Source organism: Gobio gobio, assembly GCF_949357685.1.
Source record: "Gobio gobio genome assembly, chromosome: 3".
In the NCBI taxonomy this organism is placed as follows: domain Eukaryota; kingdom Metazoa; phylum Chordata; class Actinopteri; order Cypriniformes; family Gobionidae; genus Gobio; species Gobio gobio.
This window is the reverse complement of record NC_137099.1, coordinates 56,609,627-56,633,036: the sequence shown is the minus strand read 5'-3', so window position 1 is coordinate 56,633,036 and position 23,410 is coordinate 56,609,627. Positions and strand designations below refer to the sequence as shown.

At 42.2% G+C, this 23,410-nt stretch overlaps 3 protein-coding genes across 7 annotated transcripts in view; 2 read left to right on the top strand and 1 right to left on the bottom strand.

Annotated features, from left to right (window-relative positions):
- The window catches only part of tsc2 (TSC complex subunit 2), a 70,974-nt gene extending 62,859 nt beyond the window's left edge, over window positions 1–8,115 (bottom strand). For all 4 annotated transcript variants that reach the window (XM_079813384.1, XM_079813385.1, XM_079813386.1 and 1 more), the window contains exons 1-6: window positions 7,959–8,115; window positions 7,220–7,362; window positions 7,043–7,129; window positions 6,848–6,958; window positions 6,612–6,759; window positions 279–396 (exon numbers count right to left, since the gene is read on the bottom strand). In XM_079813384.1, the coding sequence (XP_079669510.1) occupies window positions 279–396; window positions 6,612–6,759; window positions 6,848–6,958; window positions 7,043–7,129; window positions 7,220–7,354 (599 nt within the window). In that variant the 5' untranslated portion in view covers window positions 7,355–7,362; window positions 7,959–8,115. The remainder of the gene's footprint in view (window positions 1–278; window positions 397–6,611; window positions 6,760–6,847; window positions 6,959–7,042; window positions 7,130–7,219; window positions 7,363–7,958) is intronic.
- Window positions 8,116–8,260: 145 nt separating this feature from the next.
- On the top strand, window positions 8,261–15,910 carry nthl1 (nth-like DNA glycosylase 1). Its single transcript, XM_079811876.1, has 6 exons — window positions 8,261–8,783; window positions 8,868–9,136; window positions 9,212–9,382; window positions 9,473–9,632; window positions 15,247–15,352; window positions 15,457–15,910. The coding sequence occupies exons 1-6, from the start codon at window positions 8,516–8,518 to the stop codon at window positions 15,821–15,823; spliced, it is 1,341 nt and encodes a 446-aa protein (XP_079668002.1). The 5' UTR covers window positions 8,261–8,515; the 3' UTR covers window positions 15,824–15,910.
- Window positions 15,911–18,808: 2,898 nt separating this feature from the next.
- Window positions 18,809–23,410, top strand: part of nherf2 (NHERF family PDZ scaffold protein 2) — a 33,143-nt gene continuing 28,541 nt past the window's right edge. Inside the window, exons 1-2 of one of the 2 annotated variants that reach the window (XM_079811679.1) lie at window positions 18,809–19,001; window positions 19,740–20,010. In XM_079811679.1, coding sequence (XP_079667805.1) covers window positions 19,777–20,010 — 234 coding nt within the window. In that variant the 5' untranslated portion in view covers window positions 18,809–19,001; window positions 19,740–19,776. Of the gene's footprint in view, window positions 19,002–19,180; window positions 19,535–19,739; window positions 20,011–23,410 lie in introns of those variants that run through there. The other variant, XM_079811678.1, reaches the window with a different exon arrangement.

Below are 23,410 nucleotides of genomic sequence, written 5' to 3'. Positions count from 1 at the left end.
AGCATCTTGAGACAAAACAATAGCACTGATTTATTTTAAGATATGCTTTCAGTTAAAACTGCTCAAACATGCATTTTAAACTGAGACTAGCTTAAACCTGATCTGTGAAACCAGGGGTATGTTTATTAAAAAAAGAAATCTTACTGACCCCAAACTTTTGACTAGTAGTGTATATCTGTCTACAAAATAGGTCACGCATTTAAGTAGAAGCTTTTAGATTGAAAGGTTTTTCAGATCATGAGAAACATGAAGTTGATCATGTGGGGGTGTTTTCTTACTGGACCATAAGGGAGACATTCTCATCCAGGTAGCACGAGTTGAACTTGACCAGGTTCACAAGGACATGCAGGAAATCCGAGGACAGCCCGATCTCCATCCACAGCAGGACAAACCGAGCTGAAAGAGGAGAAAGAAAGTCATACAGGTTTGGGACAACATGAGGGTGAATAAATGAGTGTTAGGCCGTGTTTACAGCTGGTATTAAGATGAGTTTTGGTCGATCGGTTCACACGTAGACGAGGAAGACACATTCCCGTTCACACCTGGTGTTTTAAGTCTCTTTTGCCCACTTTCAAACACTTCCGTCCTGATTTCTTCAAGGGGAGGGTCTATGGGCGGGTAAATGTATAGGACTTTACAGATCTTTTGATCTAATGGACGAAATAAGCTCACGCAATTGACATATGAACACGCCCGATGGAAAAACACACGAAGCATCAGCTTTAGTTTCTCAGGGTTCCCACACTTTCATGAACACCAGATTCAAGGACTTTTTAAAGAGCACCTATCATGGCATTTAAAATGTTCCAAATATTGTTTTAGAAGTCCCCAACAACAGTTTTGCATGCATGCAATGACAAAAAAGACTTTAGTTTTCTTATAATATGCATTTATTTTTACCTGTTTTGACAGCGATTCTCAAATGATTCCTTTAGTGATTCACTTTTCAAAACCCCGCCTTTACGCGACGCTAATCTGCCGTGATTGGTCCGATGACCCAGTCAGTTGTGATTGGTATAGTCTGTGCAGATATTCTCGGAAACGGAACGCCCATCAAAGTCTTATAGTGACAGTAATTTGTTAATATGTGTCAGGAGTTATGAATATGAAAACCGCGTCGGTACCGTTTGATTGTAATATGAGCCTCAGCTGATCTCATTCATAAAAAAACTCCTCTATTCTCCTCACTCGCGACAAATCAACATCCCTCAGGGCTTTTAGTTCAAAAGTGTGCAGATGAGGAGACATATTGATAGATTCTCATATGTCTGTGTCAAATTTCTAAACAGAGGAGTATTTTTTATTCAATATTTCCTCAAAATGCGCAGATATAGCCTAATCATGAGTGAGTGAGTCTCTTATGTGTTGTTTTCAATTCATCCTGGCAGCCGGAGGGCGCTCTGTGCACATGTAGTCCATTTATGGTACAGACAGACGAAGAAGAACCATGTGCCATAATAGAAGTCCATAATAAAAGCTTCCTGAGATCGCCAAACATACATTTGACGACTAATAAACACTCAATCGCGACGATGTATGGTTTGTATTTAAAGCCACTTAGTCTTCAAATGCTCATCCTTGGGCAGATGAAAAAAGTTTGCTTTTGAGTCGCACTTCAGAACACAGCGTCTCGTCTCCATGATGTTTTCTAGTTTTCACTGGCGTCTCGTCGCCATGATGTTTTCTAGTTTTCACTGGCGTCTCGTCGCCATGATGTTTTCTAGTTTTCACTGGCGTCTCGTCTCCATGATGTTTTCTAGTTTTCACTGGAATCTCGTCGCCATGATGTTTTCTAGTTTTCACTGGTGTCTCGTCGCCATGATGTTTTCTAGTTTTCACTGGCGTCTCGTCTCCATGATGTTTTCTAGTTTTCACTGGCGTCTCGTCTCCATGATGTTTTCTAGTTTTCACTGGCGTCTCGTGGCCATGATGTTTTCTAGTTTTCACTGGAATCTCGTCGCCATGATGTTTTCTAGTTTTCACTGGCGTCTCGTCGCCATGATGTTTTCTAGTTTTCACTGGAATCTCGTCGCCATGATGTTTTCTAGTTTTCACTGGCGTCTCGTCGCCATGATGTTTTCTAGTTTTCACTGGCGTCTCGTCTCCATGATGTTTTCTAGTTTTCACTGGCGTCTCGTCTCCATGATGTTTTCTAGTTTTCACTGGCGTCTCGTGGCCATGATGTTTTCTAGTTTTCACTGGCGTCTCGTCTCCATGATGTTTTCTAGTTTTCACTGGAATCTCGTCGCCATGATGTTTTCTAGTTTTCACTGGCGTCTCGTCGCCATGATGTTTTCTAGTTTTCACTGGCGTCTCGTCTCCATGATGTTTTCTAGTTTTCACTGGCGTCTCGTGGCCATGATGTTTTCTAGTTTTCACTGGCGTCTCGTGGCCATGATGTTTTCTAGTTTTCACTGGCGTCTCGTCTCCATGATGTTTTCTAGTTTTCACTGGCGTCTCGTCTCCATGATGTTTTCTAGTTTTCACTGGCGTCTCGTGGCCATGATGTTTTCTAGTTTTCACTGGCGTCTCGTCTCCATGATGTTTTCTAGTTTTCACTGGAATCTCGTCGCCATGATGTTTTCTAGTTTTCACTGGCGTCTCGTCGCCATGATGTTTTCTAGTTTTCACTGGCGTCTCGTCTCCATGATGTTTTCTAGTTTTCACTGGCGTCTCGTGGCCATGATGTTTTCTAGTTTTCACTGGCGTCTCGTCTCCATGATGTTTTCTAGTTTTCACTGGAATCTCGTCGCCATGATGTTTTCTAGTTTTCACTGGCGTCTCGTGGCCATGATGTTTTCTAGTTTTCACTGGAATCTCGTCGCCATGATGTTTTCTAGTTTTCACTGGAATCTCGTCGCCATGATGTTTTCTAGTTTTCACTGGAATCTCGTCGCCATGATGTTTTCTAGTTTTCACTGGAATCTCGTGGCCATGATGTTTTCTAGTTTTCACTGGAATCTCGTCGCCATGATGTTTTCTAGTTTTCACTGGCGTCTCGTCGCCATGATGTTTTCTAGTTTTCACTGGCGTCTCGTCGCCATGATGTTTTCTAGTTTTCACTGGCGTCTCGTCGCCATGATGTTTTCTAGTTTTCACTGGCGTCTCGTGGCCATGATGTTTTCTAGTTTTCACTGGCGTCTCGTCTCCATGATGTTTTCTAGTTTTCACTGGCGTCTCGTCTCCATGATGTTTTCTAGTTTTCACTGGCGTCTCGTCGCCATGATGTTTTCTAGTTTTCACTGGCGTCTCGTGGCCATGATGTTTTCTAGTTTTCACTGGCGTCTCGTGGCCATGATGTTTTCTAGTTTTCACTGGTGTCTCGTCGCCATGATGTTTTCTAGTTTTCACTGGCGTCTCGTGGCCATGATGTTTTCTAGTTTTCACTGGAATCTCGTCGCCATGATGTTTTCTAGTTTTCACTGGCGTCTCGTCGCCATGATGTTTTCTAGTTTTCACTGGCGTCTCGTCTCCATGATGTTTTCTAGTTTTCACTGGCGTCTCGTGGCCATGATGTTTTCTAGTTTTCACTGGCGTCTCGTGGCCATGATGTTTTCTAGTTTTCACTGGAATCTCGTCGCCATGATGTTTTCTAGTTTTCACTGGCGTCTCGTCGCCATGATGTTTTCTAGTTTTCACTGGCGTCTCGTCGCCATGATGTTTTCTAGTTTTCACTGGCGTCTCGTGGCCATGATGTTTTCTAGTTTTCACTGGTGTCTCGTCGCCATGATGTTTTCTAGTTTTCACTGGCGTCTCGTGGCCATGATGTTTTCTAGTTTTCACTGGAATCTCGTCGCCATGATGTTTTCTAGTTTTCACTGGCGTCTCGTGGCCATGATGTTTTCTAGTTTTCACTGGCGTCTCGTCGCCATGATGTTTTCTAGTTTTCACTGGAATCTCGTCGCCATGATGTTTTCTAGTTTTCACTGGCGTCTCGTGGCCATGATGTTTTCTAGTTTTCACTGGCGTCTCGTGGCCATGATGTTTTCTAGTTTTCACTGGTGTCTCGTCGCCATGATGTTTTCTAGTTTTCACTGGTGTCTCGTCGCCATGATGTTTTCTAGTTTTCACTGGTGTCTCGTGGCCATGATGTTTTCTAGTTTTCACTGGCGTCTCGTCGCCATGATGTTTTCTAGTTTTCACTGGCGTCTCGTGGCCATGATGTTTTCTAGTTTTCACTGGTGTCTCGTCGCCATGATGTTTTCTAGTTTTCACTGGCGTCTCGTCGCCATGATGTTTTCTAGTTTTCACTGGTGTCTCGTGGCCATGATGTTTTCTAGTTTTCACTGGCGTCTCGTCGCCATGATGTTTTCTAGTTTTCACTGGCGTCTCGTCTCCATGATGTTTTCTAGTTTTCACTGGTGTCTCGTCGCCATGATGTTTTCTAGTTTTCACTGGCGTCTCGTGGCCATGATGTTTTCTAGTTTTCACTGGCGTCTCGTCGCCATGATGTTTTCTAGTTTTCACTGGTGTCTCGTGGCCATGATGTTTTCTAGTTTTCACTGGCGTCTCGTCGCCATGATGTTTTCTAGTTTTCACTGGCGTCTCGTCTCCATGATGTTTTCTAGTTTTCACTGGTGTCTCGTCGCCATGATGTTTTCTAGTTTTCACTGGCGTCTCGTGGCCATGATGTTTTCTAGTTTTCACTGGCGTCTCGTCGCCATGATGTTTTCTAGTTTTCACTGGCGTCTCGTCGCCATGATGTTTTCTAGTTTTCACTGGCGTCTTGGAGCGCAATAAGTGGGCGTATCGTATTCAAATAACTTGACAAGTTGACGTCATCTAGTCAGAGAAAAAGCTTCGGTCTTCTAGCGATTCTTAAAAATGACTCAGAGTCGACTCTTACTTTTGAAAGAAAATAACTATATATACGGTGCACTGTCATATTTCAAACTTTGCAGGATGTTTTTGTTCACTTAGATCTATGTTACGCACTACATGAAAGGTAAATTTAAAAATTCCATGATAGGTGCTCTTTAAAGCACCTTTTATTTTAAATCAAGCACAACAAATGCGATAAAGGTGGGTGTGTTACTGCCGATATATCAAATACCTACTATACCGGTGTCTATCATTAATGCAGTAACGCTAAGGCATATACTGACAACTAAAATACAATTTCCAATGAGGAAAAATTTCAGATTTTACAAAATCCAATGAGGAAAGAGGCTGGTGTACAAGATGCAGTTTGCAGCTCTCTTATTCCTGCTTTTAACATTTATTTCACACTAGTTTTAGTTTTCTTTTTTATAAATCATTACTTAATTATAACATCAAAATATAGAGATAACATTGTATACATTAATTTTCCAATTAAATGAAAAGATATGGACAAGTTAATTGTTAGGCATTAAAAATATGCAAAATTATTTATTAAATCACCTGTAAAAATCAATTTGAAGGCTTTTAAGACCTGCACATATATTATATTTAACATATATAATTGCTGCTGTAATAGCGGCCCATTTCAAATGTTTACGTGCTTTTCTTCTTTTTATTTTTTGAGCGGTGATGAAATATTGCTCTTGTAAATACTCACCAGCATTTCAGTAATGAAAGTCTAGATCTTTAAAATGCATCCAAATTACAGCAAAGCACAACCGTACGGTGGCCTGCAGTGGTTAAAAAGGATATAAACAGGGAATTTTGAAGTGATCTCATCTTGAAAACTCAGAGATGTGGATTTGGACAGCAATTCAATTACCACACGTCCTTGGTGTTTGTCTAAAAACAGTAGGTAATTCGGCCGGGATTTTTACGCGGGTGGTGGGAGAAAAACACTGACATTCTGGATTTGGGCGGCAATAAAATCACAGACTAGCCCCTGTCAATGATGAAAATACCTTACGACCCCACGAGAAACAATTACCATCCGAATAGGGCTTTTGACAGTAGATTGCGCTTATGGAACAGCAGAAATATATTGAAATAGCTTCCTCCCGTAATGCTGTTTTGTTCTGGCTTTGGCAGCGCTTGAAGGCCAATTGTTGTAACAGCACCATGCTGCTCTAACAAAATGTAGTTAATGCTTAATTCAAGCACTTTCAAGCACCTATGTTTGTTTTCAAGTACTTTCCAGGCCTTGAATCCATGTGTCTGAAATTCAAGAACTTTCGAGAAGCGTGGGAACCCTGGTTTCTGCTCTGACAGACGCAAGACCAGCCGAACGCTGTGAGAGTGTGTTAGAAATCAGGAATGGTGAGAGAACATTGAGCTTGGGACGTTTTTCATCTTCAAAACAAACTTGGGTCTTCAGCCGACAAAGTTTAAATCCCGTCTGGCTAGTGCTCTTCCCATAATGTTTACGTGTGAGGTCAGTAGGCTGGCTTTGAACACATTCGACCACATGAGCATCTACACTACGAAAGCAATCCGGTCGAATGTGTTTTCAACTACCTCTGGAAGTGGTCGAAATCGGACAAGCTCATTGTTTTAGACCTGTATTTACACCTTGTGATCGGATTGACAAAAACACATCTTAGTAACAGGTGTAAGCAGGGCCTTATACTATATATATATATATATACACACACACACACACACACACATACATACATACATACATACATACATACATATATATATATATATATATAGTCTAAGCAACGTACCGATCTCCTCCTCTAGGTAAGTGATGTCTTTCCCGTTCTCCGTGAGGGCCTTGAACACCTCCAGTCTCTCGGCCAGATCTTCATTAGAGGGCTGATAGTCCAGAATGATCTTAAAGAAGTACGCTCTTAATGGACCCAACCGCTCCCCCTACACAAGAAGACCATGAAGAAAACATGAGCTGTGTTTGCAGCCAAGGGCACTGCATTGTTGTTCCTAAGGTGTTGAAAAAGCGCACCTGTCCTTGTATAATGGCTCTCAGCAGCACCAGCACCGCATGACGGGCTTCAGGCGGCTGTTCAGGCTGCATCATATCCTCCACGGCCTTCCACAACGCCTCCACTGCATGCTGAAACACACACACACACACACACAACACACTTTAGATCCACTTATCATTCAGGAACACACAGCTGCTCCTCCACGCTCTCACCTCCTCAAACTTCTTGGATTTGGCGAGCTCGCACACGTGGTTGATGACTTTGATCCGGTGGTGGAGGCCATACTCTGGAGCGAGCTCCTGAACGACGAGATAAGAGAGATTATGTGAGGAACACAAGGTCATGGAGAAGTACAGAAGATGTGAGTGTTCAGTGGGAGCATCGCTGACCATCAGGATGTCCAGTGTGATGATAAACTCGGACTGTTTGCTCTCGTTCTGCTTGCTGTGGGGCCGGGTCGGACCGAGGCCAAAGATCCCCTTCACCCTGTCCCGCAGAGACTCTTTACTGGGCTGTTTATTCATCTTCACGCCTGTGAAAGGCCCAGAATGAGAGAACCTTAAGACCTCCTGGAGGACGAGGTGCACAAAAAGAGGGTCTGTGGACTGTTATATAAACTAAAAAATAAGCGCACACACACACAGTGTGGTCCAGGAGTCAGAAAACTCCTTCAAACAACCTTACATATGTGATTTCTGACATGTCATTTCCAGTACATTGGACCTCAGGAGATATGCGCGTGCACGTGAAGGTTTTCAGCCCCTTGAGACCTCAAAACACATAGGCTACACCAAGACATACTCATAACTCATTTGCGACATGAATAACAGTCTAGTCCAGTTTAATATTGCCCTCTTTTGTCATGAAAACAGGGCAGAAAAACAATGCACAGAGGTAAAACGTCTGACACCTCGTGACAGTTCAGCCCATGCACACAAAAAACGAGCATTTAAAACTGAACATTTCCCTGAGTGTCATGGAGAACATTACCTGACAATAAACACGCCAAATAAACCGTTTAAATACACGCAAATCCCCGTTGTGGACAAATAAACAAGGCGAAATAAATAAATAAACCAGAATCAATACATAAACAAGCCAATGCAACAAACAAACACTGTTATTTACCGTCTGCGGATGACAGAGGAGGGCTGATATCGAGAAGATATAACTAAAAGATACCGCTGAATCACTCGCGATTTATGCATTTGTTTGTGACAGTGTCTCATCCAGCAGAAACTGCCCCAGCTCTCACCAGTCCCGTTTACTGCCCCCCGGATGTCATGTTTTTACACGGGCATGCACTTCCTACAAAAACACGTCACGTGACCACCGACGGAAGGGATTTGTAGTTCCGAGAGCAGCGAGTGCGCGTTTACTTTACATACGCAGGCTGCGTTGAAAAACTACAAATGATTAACGCTTGTGAAACAGTTCGTTTTCAATGAACCCGATCCAACAATCGATTCAGTGATTCCTTTGGGTTATTCTGTAAATATCCGCTCGGATCCATTTCTAAAAGATTCGCTCTGAGCGGTTGTGAATGAATTCATTGAAAAAGATCCGACTCAATCGAATGATTCATTCAGGAGTAGGACGTCGGTTTCGACAACATGGATATTGATGTTGTGTTTACGTAAAATGCAGTTTTTTATTTGTGACGTAAAGTCGGGTAATGTGAACGAATGTTAGCGCCAGGCCGGAGTTTATGCGTCTATATGTTCCGTCGTTTGACTGTAAGAATGAACTCTCCATATTTCACCGATTCAACAGCTGTATTGGACACTTCTGCAACTGAGAGTATGGGGGAAAGTGCTGTAAATAAGGGAGGCATCCGTAGATTGAGATCCAGAATGGCTCAAGGGCTCAAATCAGAAGATGATCCTCCAAAAGTGAAAGCAGAAGTTCACGAGCAGAGTATTTCACTGCAGACACATGCAGAGACTCCTGCAGGTCAGGTGAACTGCACAAGTAGAGATACAACTATTTTAATAAATATGTTATATCGTTATTCATGCATATTTTTTTTTTTTACAGAGACTGAGTCAAGTTGCAAAAACACAATCAAAAAAGTGAAAGAAGAGGCAGTGGATGATAAAGCCCCTCTGACATCATCTAGGACACCAAGGCGGGGCCGTTTGAAGGTGGAGTATGAGGAGGAAGGGGCGGAGCTAAAGAGGGAGCGCTGGGAGCCGTGTGATTGGAGAACGCAGCTGTCGTTTATCAGGGAGATGAGGAGCAGGCGGGACGCTCCTGTGGACCAAATGGGAGCAGAAAAATGCTTCGACACAAAGGCCCCGCCTGAGGTGAGAGAGAACCAATGGCAGACCACCTGAGGTAATCGACAACCAGTCAGCTTTCTCTCTTCCTTCCTTCCTCAGGTGCGTCGCTACCAGGTGCTGATCTCCTTAATGTTGTCCAGTCAAACGAAAGATCTTGTGACGGCTGGCGCTATGCAGAGATTACGCAAGCATGACCTCAGCGTGGACGTCATACTCAACATGGACGAGGAGACTCTGGGCAAACTCATCTACCCAGTGGGCTTCTGGAGGGTAAATGACACGTGTTCAAATACATACAAATATCATATATAATCAGAGCAACACCTTTCAACAATCAAAAACTCTCAACCGTCCTCTCAGACAAAGGTGAAGTACATCAAACAGGCCACGGCTCTGATCCAGCAGGAGTTTGGCGGAGACATTCCTAACACAGTGGAGGGTCTGATACGTCTGCCGGGCGTCGGCCCCAAGATGGCCCACCTGGCCATGGATATCGCCTGGAACCAGGTTTCAGGCATCGGTAAGGAGGAAGTTAACTCATTATCTTGGCCTGAAAAAGTTTCTGTCTGTTCTGACTTAGTTGCTTAACTTTCTAGTCAATCAGACATACAGTTTACCAAGAACATTGTTGTGACCACCTATAAAACAGTCAGAAACACCCTAAAAACCACCTATAAAACAGTCAGAAACACCCTAAAAACCACCTATAAAACAGTCAGAAACACCTTAGCAACCACCTATAAAACAGAAACTACCTATAAGTTAGTCAGAATGCCCTAGCAGCTACTTATAAAAGTCAGAACACCCTAGCAACTACCTATAAAACAGTCAGAACACCCTAGCAACCACCTATAAAACAGTCAGAACATCCTAGCAACCACCTAGAAAACAGGCAGAACACCCTAGCAATCACCTATAAAACAGGCAGAACACCCTAGCAACCACCTATAAAACAGTCAGAACAAGCTAGCAACCACTTATAAAACAGTCAGAACACCCTAGCAACTACCTGTAAAACAGTCGGAACACCCCAGAAACCACATATAAAACAGTCAGAACACTTATAAAACAGTCAGAAAACCAGAGCAACTATCTATTAAACAGCCACAACACCATAGAAACCACTTATAAAACAGTCAGAACATTCTAGCAACTGCATAGCAGCATTTCAGAATATCCTAGCAACCACCAGAGATCCCTAGCAATTGCCTAGCTACAACAGCAGAAAAACATAACACTGCAACTACCTATTAAACAGCCAGAACACCCTAGAAACCACATATAAAACAGTCAGAACACCCTAGCAACTACCAATTAAACAGTCAGAACACCCTAGCAACTACCTATAAAACAGTCAGAACACCCTAGAAACCACATATAAAACAGTCAGAATACCCTAGCAACCTCCTATTAAGCAGCCAGAACACCCTAGAAACCACTTATAAAACAGTCAGAACACCCTAGCAACCACCTATAAAACAGCCAGAACACCCTAGCAACTATCTGTAAAACAGTCAGAACACCCTAGAAACCCCCTATAAAACAATCAGAACACCCTAGCAACCACTTATAAAACAGTCAGAACACCCTAGCAACTACCTATGAAACAGTCAGAACACCCTAGCAACTACCTATAAAACAGTCAGAACACCCTAGAAAACACCTATAAAACAGTCAGAATACCCTAGCAACCACCTATTAAGCAGCCAGAACACCCTAGAAACCACTTATAAAACAGTCAGAACACCCTAGCAACTACCTATAAAACAGCCAGAACGCCCAATCAACTACCTATTAAACAGCAAGAACACCCTAAAAACCACCTATAAAACAATCAGAAAACCCTAGCAACCACTTATAAAACAGTCAGAACACCCTAGCAACTACCTGTAAAACAGTCGGAACACCCTAGAAACCACCTATGAAACAGTCAGAACACCCTAGCAACTACCAATTAAACAGCCAGAACGCCAAAGCAACTACCTATTAAACAGTCAGAACACCCTAGCAACTACCTATAAAACAGCCAGAACGCCCAATCAACTACCTATTAAACAGCAAGAACACCCTAGAAACCACCTATAAAACAATCAGAACACCCTAGCAACCACCTATAAAACAGTCAGAACATCCTAGCAACCACCTATAAAACAGTCAGAACACCCTAGAAACTACCTATAAAACAGTCTGAACACCCTAGCAATCACCTATAAAACAGTCAGAACACCCTAGAAACTACCTATAAAACAGTCGGAACACTTATAAAACAGTTAGAACACCAGAGCAACTAGCGTTTATGCTTTTCTGCTGTTGTAGCTAGGCAATTGCTAGGGATCTAGCAACTACCAACTACCAATTAAACAGTTAGAACACCCTAGCAACTACCTATAAAACAGTCAGAACACCCTAGAAACTACCTATAAAACAGTCTGAACACCCTAGCAACTACCTATAAAACAGTCAGAACACCCTAGAAACCACCTATAAAACAGTCTGAACACCCTAGCAACCACCTATTAAGCAGCCAGAACACCCTAGAAACCACTTATAAAACAGTCAGAACACCCTAGCAACTACCTATAAAACAGGCAGAACACCCTAGCAATCATCTATAAAACAGGCAGAACACCCTAGCAACCACCTATAAAACAGTCAGAACAAGCTAGCAACCACTTATAAAACAGTCAGAACACACTAGCAACTACCTATAAAACAGTCAGAACAAGCTAGCAACCACTTATAAAACAGTCAGAACACACTAGCAACTACCTGTAAAACAGTCGGAACACCCCAGAAACCACATATAAAACAGTCAGAACACTTATAAAACAGTCAGAAAACCAGAGCAACTATCTATTAAACAGCCACAACACCATAGAAACCACTTATAAAACAGTCAGAACATTCTAGCAACTGCATAGCAGCATTTCAGAATATCCTAGCAACCACCAGAGATCCCTAGCAATTGCCTAGCTACAACAGCAGAAAAACATAAAACTGCAACTACCTATTAAACAGCCAGAACACCCTAGAAACCACATATAAAACAGTCAGAACACCCTAGCAACTACCAATTAAACAGTCAGAACACCCTAGCAACTACCTATAAAACAGTCAGAACACCCTAGAAACCACATATAAAACAGTCAGAATACCCTAGCAACCTCCTATTAAGCAGCCAGAACACCCTAGAAACCACTTATAAAACAGTCAGAACACCCTAGCAACCACCTATAAAACAGCCAGAACACCCTAGCAACTATCTGTAAAACAGTCAGAACACCCTAGAAACCCCCTATAAAACAATCAGAACACCCTAGCAACCACTTATAAAACAGTCAGAACACCCTAGCAACTACCTATGAAACAGTCAGAACACCCTAGCAACTACCTATAAAACAGTCAGAACACCCTAGAAAACACCTATAAAACAGTCAGAATACCCTAGCAACCACCTATTAAGCAGCCAGAACACCCTAGAAACCACTTATAAAACAGTCAGAACACCCTAGCAACTACCTATAAAACAGCCAGAACGCCCAATCAACTACCTATTAAACAGCAAGAACACCCTAAAAACCACCTATAAAACAATCAGAACACCCTAGCAACCACTTATAAAACAGTCAGAACACCCTAGCAACTACCTGTAAAACAGTCGGAACACCCTAGAAACCACCTATGAAACAGTCAGAACACCCTAGCAACTACCAATTAAACAGCCAGAACGCCAAAGCAACTACCTATTAAACAGTCAGAACACCCTAGCAACTACCTATAAAACAGCCAGAACGCCCAATCAACTACCTATTAAACAGCAAGAACACCCTAGAAACCACCTATAAAACAATCAGAACACCCTAGCAACCACCTATAAAACAGTCAGAACATCCTAGCAACCACCTATAAAACAGTCAGAACACCCTAGAAACTACCTATAAAACAGTCTGAACACCCTAGCAATCACCTATAAAACAGTCAGAACACCCTAGAAACTACCTATAAAACAGTCGGAACACTTATAAAACAGTTAGAACACCAGAGCAACTAGCGTTTATGCTTTTCTGCTGTTGTAGCTAGGCAATTGCTAGGGATCTAGCAACTACCAACTACCAATTAAACAGTTAGAACACCCTAGCAACTACCTATAAAACAGTCAGAACACCCTAGAAACTACCTATAAAACAGTCTGAACACCCTAGCAACTACCTATAAAACAGTCAGAACACCCTAGAAACCACCTATAAAACAGTCTGAACACCCTAGCAACCACCTATTAAGCAGCCAGAACACCCTAGAAACCACTTATAAAACAGTCAGAACACCCTAGCAACTACCTATAAAACAGTCAGAACACCCTAGCAACTATCTGTAAAACAGTCGGAACACCCTAGAAACCACCTATGAAACAGCCAGAACGCCAAAGCAACTACCTATTAAACAGTCAGAACACCCTAGCAACTACCTATAAAACAGCCAGAACGCCCAATCAACTACCTATTAAACAGCAAGAACACCCTAGAAACCACCTATAAAACAATCAGAACACCCTAGCAACCACTCATAAAACAGTCAGAACACCCTAGCAACCACCTATAAAACAGTCAGAACATCTTAGCAACCACCTATAAAACAGTCAGAACACCCTAGAAACTACCTATAAAACAGTCTGAACACCCTAGCAATCACCTATAAAACAGTCAGAACACCCTAGAAACTACCTATAAAACAGTCGGAACACTTATAAAACAGTTAGAACACCAGAGCAACTAGCGTTTATGCTTTTCTGCTGTTGTAGCTAGGCAATTGCTAGGGATCTAGCAACTACCAACTACCAATTAAACAGTTAGAACACCCTAGCAACTACCTATAAAACAGTCAGAACACCCTAGAAACTACCTATAAAACAGTCAGAAAATCCTAGAAACCACCTATAAAACAGTCAGAACACCCTAGCAACCACCTATTAAGCAGCCAGAACACCGTAGAAACCACTTATAAAACAGTCAGAACACCCTAGCAACTACCTATAAAACAGTCAGAACACCCTAGCAACTATCTGTAAAACAGTCGGAACACCCTAGAAACCACCTATAAAACAGTCAGAAAACCCTATAAAACAGTCAGAACATCCTAGCAACTACCTATAAAACAGTCAGAACACCCTAGCAACCACCTATTAAGCAGCCAGAACACCGTAGAAACCACTTATAAAACAGTCAGAACACCCTAGCAACTACCTATAAAACAGTCAGAACACCCTAGCAACTATCTGTAAAACAGTCGGAACACCCTAGAAACCACCTATAAAACAGTCAGAAAACCCTATAAAACAGTCAGAACATCCTAGAAACTACCTATAAAACAGTCAGAACATCCTAGAAACTACCTATAAAACAGTCGGAACACTTATAAAACAGTTAGAACACCAGAGCAACTATCTATTAACAAGCAGAAACACCATAGAAACCACATATAAAACAGTCAGAACATTCTAGCAACTGCATAGCAGCAATTCAGAATATCCTAGCAACCACCAGAGATCCCTAGCAATTGCCTAGCTACAACAGCAGAAAAACATAAAACTGCAACTACCTATTAAACAGCCAGAACACCCTAGAAACCACATATAAAACAGTCAGAACACCCGAGCAACTACCTATAAAACAGCCAAAACACCATAGCAACCACCTAGTACTCCCTAGTAATTTCCTAGCAACCATTGAGAATACCATGGCAACCACCTTGCAGTGCCCTATAAACTAGCCAGAACACTCTTGCAACTGCCTAGCAACCAATCAGAAATCTTTAGCAACACCCTACTTTCTTAAAAACTTCAAATCTTTCTTTAAACCGCCCAAAGATTTTCAATCTGTGTAGACTTTCAGGCAAAGCTTTGTCAAGACAAAATGTAAGTCTTTTTTTTTTGTTTTAGATAAAGTATTTATATTTGTGTGTGTGTGTGTGTGTGTGTGTGTGTGTGTGTGTGTGTGTGTGTGTGTGTGTGTGTGTGTGTGTGTGTGTGTGTGTGTGTGTGTGTGTGTGTGTGTGTGTGTGTGTGTGTGTGTGTGTGTGTGTGTGTGTGTGTGTGTGTGTGTGTGTGTGTGTGTGTGTGTGTGTGTGTGTGTATGTAGGCGTAGACACCCACGTCCACCGAATCTCAAACAGGCTCGGATGGATCAGGAAAGAGACCAAGACTCCGGAGGAGACACGGAGAGCTCTCGAGGAGTGGTTACCAAGGTAACCTCTATTTTCGGTCCGGTTGTTGCTAACGTTCATCTCAACGTCAAAACAATTTCACTGAAGTTTCGCAATGTTCTGCTCTGCCTTTTCCCCGGCTGCAGAGATCTGTGGAGTGAGATCAACTGGCTGCTGGTGGGTTTCGGGCAGCAGGTGTGTTTACCTGTCGGGCCGCTGTGCTCCGTGTGTCTGAATCAGCACACCTGTCCCGCCGCACACCGATCCTCTCCCAGCAAGAAGCTCAAATCCAGTCCAGCATCTCCAACAGCACGGGTTAAAGAAGAGCCGGCGGGCGCGTCCCGGCCCAGGTGCCCCTCTCAGAGCAGGAAGCACACAGCCCCGCAGGAAGTGTCAGGAAACGAGGGACAGGAAAAGAAGACATCAAGAGAAGACGCTCCATCTGTCACACGACAGAGGAACAGAAGGAAAGGGAAAGCAGGAGCGCCACCATCAGGACAGTTTGTTAACTAAATGGACATTTTTGATTAAAAGATATTGTTAGAACAGCGTACTACTCTTATTTCACATTTTCATTAAAGGGTCATGAAACCCTAAACCAAATTTTCTGAGATTTTAACAGAGTTATGTGTGTTGAGCTAGCCTGGATGCCAGCCGAATTTAGCCCCGCCCACAACATTTTTACTCGGGCAGTTCAGTCTGGACTTGATCCATAGAGAAGTAATTATGCCCGAACAGAAGCTGTTCGGACCAATGAAATTGTCAGGGCGGGCTTTAGACGATGATGGACAGATGATTAACAGTAACGTAATCATCCACGTCATCAAAGGCGCTTGGGTTCAATTTGCTCTTATCCTAAACGGAGAACTTGTTCATATATGCATTCACCTTTACTATTTCTCTCAGAAATGATGATCGTGTTGGTAAGTACTCTGTGTATCCTTAAATACTTTTTACAACACCGGCAAAGATCGTTTACACTCATCTTTTTCTTCTAACGTTACTTATTCCAGCGCGCGTGCAGGTACAGGGTTGCCAAGTTTTTACAGCAAAACTGCCCAATTGCTAACGTTCCTCAAAACTAGCCAAAAACAAGCCCAATAGCTTTCCGGGGGGGGGTTCTCCGGGAAAAAAATGCATTTGGGGGGTAAAATATGTGTTATTTTGGCAGGGCTGGCAGCTAAAAATCGCATTCCTGGGTCTGTATATCACATAATTGGGGTCGCTTCAACCCGCGGACATGGCAACACTGTGTGCAGTTGAGTTCTGTTGACATTTGATAACTAACGTTATGCGTCGCTCCGTTGCTCTGATTGGTTGTAGGTCTATCCAATTGAGGTCTTTCCTGGTTCGGTTGAAACACGCCCCATAATCACAGCCCAACGGAGCAGAATCAGACTCATATTCTGACTAGAATTGAGTATGACGACGTCAGGCTAGTGTTGAGCATCATAGAAGTCAATGTTACCATCCATTCATTTTGATTGTAGGAGAAAACTAGTTAACTTTAAAAAAAATTGCGCTATATTCAACTTCCGGGTTTAAATTTATGACCCATTAGAGGAACACGCCACTATTTTTGAAAATAGGCAAATTTTCTGACTCCCCTAGAGTTAAAGAGTTGAGTTTTACCGTTTTCGAATCCATTCAGCTGATCTCCGGGTCTGGCGGTAGCACTTTTAGCATAGCTTAGCATAGATCATTGAATCTGATTAGACCGTTAGCATCTCGCTCAAAAATGACCAAAGACTTTCGATATTTTCCAGGCGCAATGATATTACTTCCGTCAACATAACCTGCTTGTCAGAGAACAAACTTGTGTTTACGGGGACTCTTTTCAGGCGCTGCGTAATATCATTGCGCCACTGCACTCAAAGTTCCTTGATTATTACGCAGGAATGAGAGTATAGTTCCTAGGCATATCGGCCTAGAAAATCACAACTTTTTATTTTCCGTCGGTCTTAGTACACGATGTAACTACAGAAGAGTCAAGTTTTAAATAGGATCAAAAGTCTTTGGTCATTTTTGAGCGAGATGCTAACGGTCTAATCCGATTCGATTGGACATTTTTGATTAAAAGACATTCTTAGAACAGCATACTACTCTTATTTCACATTTTTATTAAAGGGACACAACACGTTTTTGGAAAATAGGCTCATTTTTCAGCTCCCCTGGATTTAAAGAGTTGAGTTTTACCGTTTTCGAATCCATTCAGCTGATCTCCGGGTCTGGCGGTAGCACTTTTAGCATAGCTTAGCATAGATCATTGAATCTGATTAGACCGTTAGCATCTCGCTCAAAAAAATGACCAAAGACTTTCGATATTTTCCAGGCACAATTATATTACACAGCGCCTGAAAATAGTCTAACTTCCGTCAACATAACCAACGTGACAACCTGCTTGCACAGAGAGCGCTGGGGACTATTTTCAGGTGCTGCGTAATATCATTGCGCCGCTGCACTCATGGTACGCCACAAAGTTCCTTGATAATTACGCAGGAATGAGAGAATAGTTCCTAGCCATATCGGTTTAGAATATCACAACTTTTAATTTTCCGTCGGTCTTAGTACACAATGTAACTACAGAAGAGTCAAGTTTTAAATAGGAAAAATATCGAAACTCTTTGGTCATTTTTTTGAGCGAGATGCTAACGGTCTAATCAGATTCAATGATCTATGCTAAGCTATGCTAAAAGTGCTACCGCCAGACCCGGAGATCAGCTGAATGGGTTTGAAAACGGTAAAACTCAACTGTTTAATTCTAGGAGAACTGGAAAATGAGCCTATTGTCAAAAAAAAGTGGAGTGTTCCTTTAATGCATGGAACACCTGCATAAAATCGGCCAACGTTTGCATCCCACAATGCATTGCAATCTACCTATTAATGGGTCAGTTTTCCATATACATATGCATGCAACACACTAATATTCATACAGAACATCATATTAGTGTACTTTTGCAGTGTGTTTATTTACAATATGCAATTTGCCAGTATGTTCACTAGGTTACATGTCAAAAAATCACATTAATTACCATTTATTAATGTTTTTTAAAAGTCTCCCCTGCTCACCAAGGCTGCATTTATTTGATCAAAGATCAAAGATATGATCATTATCAATGATGAAAACAGTTGTGCTGCTTCATGTGTGTTTTTTAGGATTCTTTAATGGATATAAAGTTCAAAAAGAACATTATTTTGTTGCACATTATACATTTTTACTGTACGTTTTGGTCAATTTAATGCACCCTTGAAGAATAAAAGTGTTTTGATCTCACCCCAAACCTTTTAATGACAGCGATACAGTGTCATTAAATTAATAAAATAGCTAATTTAATTTTTGAGATAATACCTAGCTAACGTAATGAGGTTTATGAGGCATTCTTTGCAGTATTCAATAACCTTGATTTAATGTAAGCCTGGATGTTTTTTGTCAACACTAGAGGGCAGACCGGGCAAAAAATAATTACTTCACACACTATTTTTTGCACCTACACACACACATTTACAGATAGCACAGTCTCTGAGGAGATACAGTACATCTAGCTCCATGTATTAATTGTATATATGTTTATATGTTCACTGTTTTCTAACCGAATGGTGTGATCGTGTGTTTTGGGACCGTGCAGCTGAAGGTGTGGGCGAGCTGGCCTGTTTTAAATGCAGTGGGTGATTGATCATATCACTGCTCCAGGTCAGTTATGTGTGTGTTATTGAGTCAGTGTGGGTTACATGAGCTGATCCCAGATCAGTCCAAAAACACAAGGGAAGAGGAAGAGTTCCGCATGGATATCTGTGACTTATCCAGCATCTGATCTCTCCAATCCTTCTCGCTCTCTCTCTTTTCTCTCTCTCACACACACACGCACACACACTTTACAGTTTTTTCTCATCCTCTTACACCTGTTCCGTTCTCACACTCGCACACTGATGGACATTTGGACTATTATTGATTGATTAGCTCGTTTCTGAAGAAGAATACGCGTCGTTTTGTCTGTGGGAACGCGTGTGGGATGCGCGTGACTGACGGAAGCTGGGCTGGAGGAACGTCTACTGACAAACTTAGTGGACGGTGATGAAGAGAGTCATTTTGTGGACGACACACTCGAGTAAAGATCTGTTTTTTTAACACAAATTGAAGAAAACATATTTTTAACACGCGGGATTTATACTAACCAACGGAGGACGATGGTTTTACGCGTTTAGCGCTCAAGTTTGTTGATTAAAGTTAGTGTTTTGTTTATATTTTTAATATATATTTAGTTTGGCTATTTGTTTTTGTATTGATATATAGTATCCTATTTTTAAATTGAATTAGGAAAATTTATATTATTTCTCACCGTTTATTTTCTTAATATTAAATGGCTAAGAAATAACGGCTGCAGACTCGGCATGTGGAATAATGCATCCTTTAAAACTTAACCTATTATAGAGCAGCCTATATTCATGTTGTGACTGAACGGTTGGGTATGGCGAATACTCTGGAGAGAGAGATCCTGGAGCGGGAGCTCCGTCCACGGCTGTGTTATTTGACTAAAGGAGATCGTGGGTACGGATTTCATCTGCACGGCGAGCGCAACCTAGGAGCGCAATACATCCGCAAGATCGAGCCGGGCTCCCCCGCTGAGCTGTCCGGGCTCAAATCCGGCGACCGGGTGGTGGAGGTGAACGGAGAGAACGTGGAAGGAGAGACGCATCACCAGGTAATGAGAGAGGAGAACCTGTTGGACCACTTCACCTGGGGACGCAGACAGGGACGTGTCTCAAAACCCAGTGAGCTGCCTACCCAGACAGCATCATCATGCACCTCCAAAACACGCGTGATACCAACAATGCTGTCTAGATAGGGATCTGACTATGTTTTGAGACACGGCCGAGGTACAGTGTTAATGTATATTTGCTTATGATTGTATCATTGTGTGTAGATGTTAAGAAAACACTTCAGTATCGTCTTGGCGAAGCCTATGAAACTTTCCCCTCCACCTATAACAAACATTTACCGTGGTAAACACATTTTACCATTAGGCTACCTACTGGAAAACCTTAATACATTGGGAACCCCCTTGAAATAATGAATTTTTTCACTTTTTACTTTAGTGTCTTGTCACCTTTATTTAAAAGTATGGTGATCCATAGTACAATACATATATCCAATGCTAACATCATATTCATGCACCACAGTATTTATATGGTTCATAGCCAGAGCCCTTAAAGGCATAGTTAATAGGAGAACAAACTCAATTTCAATGCTTCATGCTTTCTCTCATAAGCATTCCCCGAGAAATGTTGAAATTCCCAGAGTTCGCTTGCAAAACTTGTGTTCCCTGAGAAACTTTGTGTTCGCTTGCAAAACATTTGCGTTCCTGCAAGAAACTATACGTTCCCTAGAGAAACTTGTGTTCCCCGAGAAACTTTGTATTCACTTGCAAAATGTTTGCGTTCCTGCGAAAAACTTTACGTTCCCTATTAAAACGTTAGTGTTCCCGCAAAAAAACTTTACATTCCCTATTACGTTAGCGCTCCCCCGGAAAACGTCGTTATCACTCGCAAAACATTTGCGTTCCCGCGAGAAACGGTGCGGTCGTTAGCAAAACGTTTGCGTTCCCACGAGAAACTGTGCATTCGCTAGAAAAAATTTTGCGTTCCCACGAGAAACTGTGCGTTCGCTAGCAAAATGTTTGCGTTCCCACGAGAAACTGTGCATTCGCTAGAAAAATGTTTGCGTTCCAACGAGAATCTGTGCGTTCGCTAGCAAAACTTTTGCATTCGCTAAGAAATGTTGTGTTCCCACGAGAAATTGCGTTCGCTAGCAAAATGTTTGCATTCCCACGAGAAACTTTGCGTTCACTTGCGGAATGTTTGCGTTCCCACGAGAAACTTTGCGTTCACTTGCGGAATGTTTGCATTCCCACGAGAAACTTTGCGTTCACTTGCGGAATGTTTGCATTCCCACGAGAAACTTTGCGTTCACTTGCGGAATGTTTGCGTTCCCTGAGAAACATTGCGTTCACTTGCAAAACATTTGCGTTCCTGCAAGAAACTATACGTTCCCTAGAGAAACTTGTGTTCCCCGAGAAACTTTGTATTCACTCGCAAAATGTTTGCGTTCCTGCGAAAAACTTTACGTTCCCTATTAAAAGGTTAGCGTTCCCACAAAAAAACGTTACGTTCCCTATTACGTTAGCGCTCCCCCGGAAAACGTTGTGTTCACTCGCAAAACATTTGCGTTCCTACGAGAAACGGTGCGGTCGTTAGCAAAACATTTGTGTTCTCCAGAGAAAACTTTGCGTACGCTAGCAAAACGTTTGCGTTTCCACGAGAAACTGTGCGTTCGCTAGCAAAATGTTTGCGTTCCCACAAGAAACTGTGCGTTTGCTAGAAAAAAAATTGCGTTCCCGCGAGAAACTGTGCGTTCGCTCACAAAACTCTTGCATTCGCTGAGAAACGTTGTGTTCCCACGAGAAACTGTGTTCACTAGCAAAATGTTTGCATTCACACGAGAAACTTTGCGTTCACTTGCGAAATGTTTGCGTTCCCTGAGAAACTTTGCGTTCGCTAGCAAAATGTTTGCGTTCCCTGAGAAACTTAACGTTCGCTAGCAAAATGTTTGCGTTCCCGTGAGAAACTGCATTCGCTAGCGAAACTTTTGCATTCCCTGAGAAACTTTGCGTTCCCTAGCAAAACGTTTGTTTACCTGCAAGAAACTTTGCGTTCGCTGGCAAATAAATTCCGTACCTGTAAGAAACTATGCGTTCACTAGTAAAACCTTTATTTCCCTCGAGAAACTTTGCATTCACTTGCGAAATGTTTGCATTCCCTGAGAAACGTTGTGTTCCCACGAGAAACTGTGCGTTCGCTAGCAAAATGTTTGCGTTCCCACGAGAAACTTTGCGTTCACTTGCAAAACTTTTGCATTCCCTGAGAAACGTTGTTCCCACGAGAAACTGTGCGTTTGCTAGCAAAATGTTTGTGTTCCCACGAGAAACTTTGCATTCACTTGCAAAATGTTTGCGTTCCCTGAGAAACTTTGCATTCGCTAGCAAAATGTTTGCGTTCCCTGAGAAACTTTGCGTTCGCTAGCAAAATGTTTGCGTTCCCGCGAGAAACTGTGCGTTCGCTAGCAAAAAAATTTTGTTCCCGCGAAAAAATTTGCGTTCGCTAACAAAATGTTTGCGCTCCCTGAGAAACTTTGTGTTAGTTTGCAAAACATTTGTATTCCTGCAACAAACTATACGTTCCCTAGAGAAACTTTGCATTCACTCGCAAAACGTTTGTGTACCCGCAAGAAACTTTGCGTTCGCTGGCAAATAATTTGCGTACCTGTAAGAAACTATGCGTTCACTAGTAAAACTTTTATTTCCCTCGAGAAACTTTGCATTCACTAGCAAAATGTTTGCGTACCCGCAAGAAACTTTGCGTTCGCTGGCAAATAATTTGCGTACCTGTAAGAAACTATGAATTCACTATGGAATTTTTTTTTTCCTCGAGAAACTTTGCGTTCACTTGCGAAATGTTTGTGTTCCCTGAGAAACTTTGCGTTCACTTGCGAAATGTTTGCGTTCCCTGGGAAACTTTGCGTTCACTTGCGAAATGTTTGCGTTCCCTGAGAAACTTTGCGTTCACTGCTTTGCATTCACTTGCAAAATGTTTGCGTTCCCTGAGAAACTTTGCGTTCACTTGCAAAATGTTTGCGTTTCCGCAAAAAAACAGTTTGCTAGCAAAACGTTTGCGTCCCGCGAGAAACTGTGTTCGCTAGCGAAAACTTTTGTGTACCCGCAAGAAACTGTGCGTTGGCTAGCAAAATGTTTGCGTTCCAATGAGAAACTTTGCGTTCACTTGCAAAATTTTTGCATTCCCTGAGAAACGTTGTTCCCATGAGAAACTGTGCGTTTGCTAGCAAAATGTTTGCGTTCCCACGAGAAACTTTGCGTTCACTAAAAAAATTTTTGCGTTCTCTGAGAAACTTTGCGTTCACTAGCAAAATGTTTGCGTTCCCGCGAGAAACTGTGCGTTCGCTAGCAAAATGTTTGCGTTCCCTGAGAAACTTTGCATTCGCTAGCAAAATGTTTGTGTTCCCTGAGAAACTTTGCGTTCGCTAGCAAA